This window comes from Aegilops tauschii, chromosome 6 (assembly GCF_002575655.3).
Source record: "Aegilops tauschii subsp. strangulata cultivar AL8/78 chromosome 6, Aet v6.0, whole genome shotgun sequence".
NCBI classification, from domain to species: domain Eukaryota; kingdom Viridiplantae; phylum Streptophyta; class Magnoliopsida; order Poales; family Poaceae; genus Aegilops; species Aegilops tauschii.
Window position 1 is genome coordinate 144,295,607 of NC_053040.3, and position 7,786 is coordinate 144,303,392.

The 7,786-nt window shown below is 42.0% G+C and overlaps 1 protein-coding gene across 5 annotated transcripts; it reads left to right on the top strand.

The window, feature by feature from the left end:
• The first annotated feature begins 258 nt into the window (after window positions 1-258).
• On the top strand, window positions 259-5,140 carry LOC109774490 (COBRA-like protein 7). 5 transcript variants are annotated; one of them, XM_073501203.1, is made up of 5 exons: window positions 259-473; window positions 1,324-1,444; window positions 3,574-4,018; window positions 4,155-4,330; window positions 4,740-5,140. In XM_073501203.1, the coding sequence occupies exons 3-4, from the start codon at window positions 3,751-3,753 to the stop codon at window positions 4,313-4,315; spliced, it is 429 nt and encodes a 142-aa protein (XP_073357304.1). In that variant the 5' UTR covers window positions 259-473; window positions 1,324-1,444; window positions 3,574-3,750; the 3' UTR covers window positions 4,316-4,330; window positions 4,740-5,140. The 5 variants fall into 5 exon arrangements, 4 of the variants coding, with proteins under 4 accessions (XP_073357304.1, XP_040249440.2, XP_073357305.1 ...); XM_040393506.3 differs by having other exon boundaries at window positions 4,759-5,140; XM_073501204.1 differs by having other exon boundaries at window positions 4,155-4,326.
• The last annotated feature ends 2,646 nt before the right edge of the window (window positions 5,141-7,786 follow it).

The window sequence follows — 7,786 nt, forward strand, 5'->3', positions numbered from 1 at the left end:
CGCGCCGGCTGCAGCTGGCCAGCAGCAAGGCCACCTCCACCACCACCCCGCGCAGCGGCTCGACGCCCGGCTACAGGTATGGTTCGGCTTTCTTCTTCATGATCTCAGGGTAGTCTCCTGAGCGATCTATGGGTGGCGGAGACGTAGGCGGGGCTGGGGGAGTAGCACCTCCGTTTTTCTCTGTCTCGGCCAAGCCCAAACTTCATATAAAGAAAAGGCAAAGCCCAAATCACATGGGCCAGCCAATATTTTGGTATGGTTATCCAAACAGCCCCTGAATCTCTCGTCCGGCTTCTTCTTCCTCCGGTCTCACGATTGGAAATTCTTTCAGCCCTAGACTAGACACTGCGAGCAGCCAAACATGAGAATAACGCCCGACTCGACCCCTCCCGGCCGCGGCGCCAGTCGACGGCAGCATCGCCGGCGCACGCCGCCCGACCCCGCCCCGTTCCGTGGTCGCCTCCGACCCCCTCGTGAGCTCTCTCTGTCTCCTCCTCTCTTCCCATCTCTCCGTCTCCTCCTCTCTTCCCTTCTCTCTGTCTCCTCTGTCTCCCGGCCGCCGGCTGCTGCTGTTAGATGGATTGATGGATATTGCATACATAGATAGATGGATGGATAAGCTGAATTTGCTACTCCTAGTCCTAGATGTTTTGGTGTTTGTGAATGGCGCTAGTAGCTAATGTGAATGGTGAATTTGCTAGTATCGCTTTATTTTTTGGCTATTGTGAATGGTGGATGGTGATAAATATGTCTCAATTTTTTGCTACTGTCAATGGTGGATGGTGCTAGATGATATTCGTAAATCTTTTTCATTCTCCATGTTCGAAACCAACAAGCATTAGAATTCAACAAGCAATTTCAATCCAGGGACATTCTGGACATTTCAACACAGAACTTGTCCGACAATCTCAGATTACAATCTAGAAAAGAACTCAATGGCTGATTCTGATGGAAGTTTCCCAGAATCTGATTTTGGATGGGAGATTCCCAGAATCAGATTTTGTCTGACAACTTGTTCTTGTACTATTGTTGGTGTGGTCATGGGAGATTCAGATCAACCAGACCATTGATGGATGATTGTTACTACCTTTTGTAGCCTTGCACTATCAGTTTTTGTCATGCTTTATCAACTTTGTTTGATCATCAAGAGATGAGCTCGAATTCTGCATTTATTGTGCAATCAGCCATATTTTTGTATGCTTTGGCATCTTTTCTAAAAAACAAATGTTTGACATGTGCACCTTATTTCCTTCAAATACTTTAAATTTTAATCTGCATTTGGGATTACCTTTAATCAGTATATTACCTATCTTTAATTTGCAGCTTGCTCTTGCTTCTTCTGCTGTTACTCTGCTGCGTTCAGGCGAGCGCCTACGACCCGCTCGATCCGAGCGGAAACATCACCGTTAGCTGGGACTTCCTCGACATCAAGGACATTTACTCGGTAATATATTTCTGTCTAGCTCATTTCTAGTTCACTAGTAAGGTGCCCGTGCTTTGCGACACTTAACCTGTTCTGAATTCTATGCTAAAATCAAAGCACTGGGCCGTGTCGCAGGCTTAACTTGTTCAGCATCTGATGCTGACATATACAGTACTGTAGTAGTTTGTTTAGAAAGCCTGGCATGCCCAGTATTCTGTTCTGAAATACTAGTATATGACAGATTGCTGTTTATGAAGCTTAGTGAACTTGTCCTGTATTATTTCCTTCGATGTTTGTTGGGCTATTTCATGATGTGAATAGTATTGTCTGTCCAGCTAAAGTTACTACTTGTTCAAAAAAAAATATATCTAAAGTTACTACTTTTCTCCATTTGGTTGATGCGATTGGTTTTTGGCCTCGCTATGTATTCATGTACCCCTTTTCAACTATTCATCTGGTCTATATAAATCTTGTACATGCTCCGGAATATTCTTGGAGAGAAATTAAAGTACCAGTATACGTTACATTTATTATGCTAGTGTTTGTACATATCTAGCTCTGTGTTCCATAATATTTTGGTCCTTGGACAGTGTTCTTTAGCCTTGAGTTCTTTGTACTTGTGTTGTAGAGTTATCAATGTTCCTCGATGGTACTGGTTGACGGGTTAATTCATAGTTTTGTGGTCAAAGATTTGTCGTTTGTCCCATTACACCTGCCTTAAAAGCTCTGACCTCTTAAAGGTAGTTGCCCATTTTGAGAGTGACAACTCAAAGTATCCCTTGTCTCAGAAATTACAAGTGCAGGAAAGATTCAATGTAAATTGTTGTAAATTGATATGCTATTATTATGATTATACTAGCAAGATGCCCGTGCGTTGCACGGAACATGAAGATGCATTTGTATGAGTAGTTTGTCTTGTGGGAGAAAAGGATGAACCAGGGAAGGCCGTATCTGCAAATGTGGAGAGGAGTGCGGGTAAATTGTCATAGTTTCCTTCCTATCCGTTAGATATAGATCGTACGACCTATATTGCAGGATGGCAGACACACCATCATCACCAACTCTGCTTTTTATAAGAGTAGAGATTCAGACTAATATCTTCACACGATGGGCTTATCAGTCCTGCATTATTAGTGGGCTTCATTGTATTCTGATACTGGTAACTATTTAAGACATGATGATTGGGCATCTCTAAAAGGAAAATAATGTAAGACATCAGTATTGGGTGGTGTTGTTCCTGTTAAAACTAGACATAGCATTTTCTGATCTAACTTTTTAACATGTGATTGTTAATTTATCTGCATGTGTTCGCATTAAAATAATATTACTATGATCACCCTTCCTTCAGTTAAAATTTTGAAGCGTTCTTGCATAATCACACATGCAAGCTGCTTCTCTTAGAACATGTGAACGAATGTAGCTGATTTGCTACAGTTCATATATATGAGGTTTGTAGCTAGGGAACTGATAAGCACGAAGGCAACTATCATGAAATTGAAGCAACCAGAAGAACATTAAAGTGCTCTGCTTTGCAACTGTAGCTGATTTTATTGCATAAAGAATGCATTCATGCTAGCTCTGACTGTCCTGCTGTCTTTTAATTGGTTTGCAGTAGACCAATAGTTTCCTCTCAGGAACTTAGTAGCAGTCTGATAAGAGTTATCGATGGCAAAATCATTGTCATGGAATTCTATGTGGCCCGTTTCCACATGACTGGCATATAGGGGTATCTATTGCGAGTATTGCCTTGTGTGGGCCAGTCTTCACTGTTGATATCTTGAACAGATCCTGTCTTGAGTACATTAAGATTGCGGGAACCACTCTTTCAGAGTCAGCTGGATCTAATCCAGTGAGTGATCTATTCTACGGTAACCATTTAGTGTCATTCTTGCCTAGAAATAAAGTAAAGAACCTTGACTGCCTGAACTCTGTAGCACTATAATCTCTAGAACACGGACCTCAATCTCAAACCGGTGTTGAATCCCGAATCATGAAACTAAGGTGGCCTCCTATTTGCTCAGTAACTCTGGCAGTCATATAGATGAACAACTGCATCCATGTTCTCTTCCGTGTATTTGCTCAATAGCTCATTAGCGTATTCTAATATAGAAATCAATGAGCTAACCATAATATATATTTTCTTTACGCAGGTCTCGGTTAGTCTCCAGAACTACCAGCTCTACCGCCACCTCGAGGATCCAGGGTGGCGGCTGAGCTGGTTTTGGGCTGGCGATGAGGTGATCTTGGACGCGAAGGGCGCGGAGGCGACCGAGCAGGGAAACTGCACTCGCTTCGTCGGCGCTCACAGCTGCAAGAAGCGGCCTGTAATGATGGACCTGGGCCCCGGCACGCCGTACAACCTTCAGGTCGCCAACTGCTGCCGGGGCGGTGTCCTGTCTTCACTCGTGCAGAACAGCAAGGCGGCCACATCGACGTTCATGATGACCGTCGGCAACTTTGCTCCTTCCAGCGACGTCGGCCCCCAGATGCCATTCAATTTCAGCATTGGGGTGCCAGGTTACACTTGCAGCAATGCCACAGTGGTGCCCCCATCCAGGACCCAGATTGACAAGCAGCGGCACATCCAGGCCTTGAGTATGTCTAATACTTGCGAGTGTAATTTATTTAGTAGAGGTCTTGCAATACATAGCATTTATCTGATTATTCTTGTTGTGCAATGTATAGTCGGAGATCCTACTGAGGAAGGACCAGGACTTCACCTTTGATGCAGGTTGGGCGTTCCCGAGGAAGATGTACTTTGACGGCGGTGAGTGCGCGATGCCACCACCTGACGACTACCCACCGCTGCCCAGCGCCAGCTGCGATCAGCTCCTCTCGGCAGTGCTGAGGTCACTGCTTGCGGGCCTCGTCTTGTTGTTTCTCCTGTTCTAGGGGAGGAGGAGGTCGGTTAGTGCCCTTTATCCCTTCCCTGTACATTGCTTTATGAATTTATATAGTTTGCTAGTCCAGCTTTTGAGTTTGAGTAAACGGAAGAACCCCGAGTCACTTATTGCTCCACCTGGCAACTAATCAACATTTAAGTTTCCTTTTTGAGAAGTTTTCTGGGGATGCACGACGCACGCATGCATGCAGCTACTTCAGTGCACATAAGCATCTCAGTTGTCGTTGGTACATGTGTCATTGCAGTGCTGATAACCAGCAACGCTACAGTTTTTGCAGCTCACGTTGTTGGTTACTGGATGTTCCTAATCCTACATGTAGCTGGTTGTTGCTCTTTTTCTCTGAGCATATCCCTATGGATGGGTGTAACAGATTTACTACTCTGCAGTAGTGAAATAACCTCACACTTTCTTAGTCTCTCATCTTATCTGCAGGAGAAGGAAGAAGTTATCAAGCCGTGGGACTCGGTCAGCCTTGCACAAAGAGAGGATCATGCTACTGGAGTTGTCAAGTATTGATGAATGCTTAGACTAGTGTCCCAGAACTGCTCTGAGGGGCACAGCCGGGATGGATAGCTGCTTCGCAGTGTTACTAGCTTGGTGATTGGTGTTATATAGTTGTCCAAGGCGCTGTTCGTGTTAACCTTTCCAAATGCACTTATTAGTTTACTATATATTCCTCCAAAGTTGGTGCCGCTCCTTCTGAGTGTTGCTGTAGACCAACAACCTGTTTAGACATCTTTGCGTGTGTTTGTTTCACTCTGTAACACCAAGCTGTCACATAAGCTTCAGTCAGTTCCGTTATATTTTTGTTCTAGTTTTGCACTTGCTTCCCATCCTTGCCGTATGAGAGTAATGTGCTGGAATGTGAAAGTGTTGGGGGACGAGGAGAAAAACATAACCATTTTCATTTTTCAAACCAATACAAGATGCAAAATCCAGGCCTCCTCTGCTTACAGGAAACAAACCAAGTTACAGGTCATCTCTCGTCTCGGTTAAAAAAACATGACTTCCTCCCGAACTACCTCAGCGGTTATTTAACTCTATATAGGGCATTTTGGAGACCGAGCTCCATGGAGCCCTTTATTTTGAATAATCCAAAATTCATAAATTTCAGTTTCAAAAAATTCTGAAAAAATACACATATATGCAAGGATGTAAAGTGTATGTGTGCAAATTTTCAGGATGAAACACCTTGAATTGCGAGCTGTACAAAAAAACCAAAATCATGGACTTTATAGATGAACAGTACATATGCTAAAAGGCCCCAGATTTGTCTTTTTTTGTGTAGCTCACAATTTAATGCATTTCGACCTGAAATTTTGCACACATGTACATTATGTACCTAGGTATATGTGTATTTATTTTCAGAAATTTTTGAAACTGAAAAGTTTGTATTTTAAAGTTTTCAAATAAAGGCCTCCATGGAGCTCGGTCTCATTTGGCATTTTCGCTAATAAGTATACTATATACTTAACGGATTAGCTAGTTCACATCTCATCTAGATGACAATTAGTTACGTCACATCTAACTCCTAAACTGTGGGATGAAGATGCTTTAAGATTCGCTTTTGTTTTCATGGGCTCGCACAGCGTCTTCTTTGGCACGGGCACTTTTAGTGCATGTCCAATGCTAGACTCTTACATAGGTGCTTGTGAATAAAAAGATAAATCTCATCAAATAAAAAAGCATCGAAGCACTTCCCTGACTCAATGTTGGGCACTAACCATAGGTGCTAATTAACAAAAATTGATCGCTACGCAGCAACGTATTTTAACTCGTAAGAAGGAAAAACACCTAAGCGCCCGGCACCACTCTTTGTGCCGATGCCAGCCTGGACGCCAGGATTAATCAGTCTAACCGCTAATCGGGTAGGATTTTTAGCCTAGCGCCCACACCTGGTGCCCCGCGTTGGACATGCCCTTAGCGTCTGTTGTCTTTCGCGTGTGGGCCGGTGATTTTTCCTATGCCAATCACGTGTTGTCTCCACGGTGGATTTTCTATATGGCTGGGTGCCCCTATTTGGCGACCTAGGCGAACCCAGTCACGTAAGTGCGTAACCTCCAGCACCCCCCACCCCCCCCCCCCCCCCCCGCCAGCCCCACGCGCACGCCCTCTTGGGCCAGCCCATGCGCGGGGCGGGACACTCGCTGTTTTTTTCGTTTTCGTTTTTTATTTTATGTTTTTGTTTTATTCTATGTGAAAATAATTCGGGATTATAAAAAAGGTTCTAAATTTTTAAAAAATTATGAATTTTCAAAAAGAAATCTTGAATTCAAAAACTGTTCGTGGTTTAAAAAGTACGTACATATTTATTTATTTAACATTTTTCATTCTGGTGAAAACAATTTATGAGCATTTTTTAGTAAATATGATATTTTTTTGTAATTTATGAACAAATTTTAATTTGATGAACATTTTTAAACTTGATGAACAAAATTTGTATTCAAGAACATATTTTCGAAAAAACTGATGAACACATTTTGAGTTCAATTAATAAAATTTGATTTTGACGAACATTTTCCGAAAACAATGAACAAAAATATAAATTGATGAACATTTATTTAGTTCGATGGAAAAAATTGAATTTGGTTGAATATTTATTTTAATATGATGAAAATAATTAAATTCGTAGAATATTTTTGAATTGTTGAACATTTTCTTACATGGTGAAAAATTTGTCAAATTCGATGAACAAAAAAATGTTTACGAATTTGAAAAGAAAAATCACAAAAATAAAGTAAAAAGGTAAAGAAGAAAAAATAGAAAAAATAAAAAAAGAAAAAGAAAAAGGAAACCAAAGAAAAGAAAGAAAAAGGAAAAATAGAAAAATAGAAGTAAACAAAAACAAAAAATAAAAAGACAAAAAGAAAAACCGGTAGAGAAAACATAAAAAAAGACGGTCTTGGAACGTTCCCAAAACCGGTGGGGAATAAACAGAAAAATGGGCCGGCCCATACACTGGATCGGAGCTCGGGGGGGGGGGGGGGGGGGGTGCGCGCTACGTCGCTATTTTGTGGTAGGGGGAGCTCCTATCTGCCACTTATTTTGTGGTAGACTGTCGGGCAAATGCACAGGCGACCAACTGGGCCGGGCGGCTGACGCATGTGCAGATCTGAACGCAGAAGCGATTGAGCACATGTAGTATAAATTCGCAAACAAATCACGAGTTACAAGGGATAGAACCCGAGATCTCCGACATTAGAGCTTGTTTTGCTAGCCAGTCGAGATAATCAGCGTTATTAAAGCGCAGCGCACGTTTACAAGAACCAAAAGAACGTAGCTCGAAACTATTTCTTTTCTTTGTTTATGATTTTTTTGCTTGAAATTTCAAATAATGTTCTCGATACTGAAATTTCTTTAGAATTCAAAAAAAAAATGGGCGTGCTTTCAGAAATTATCCATTAAAAAAACAATGTTTAGGATTTCAAAAAATCTTCATGTTTAAAGAAATCTGATTTGT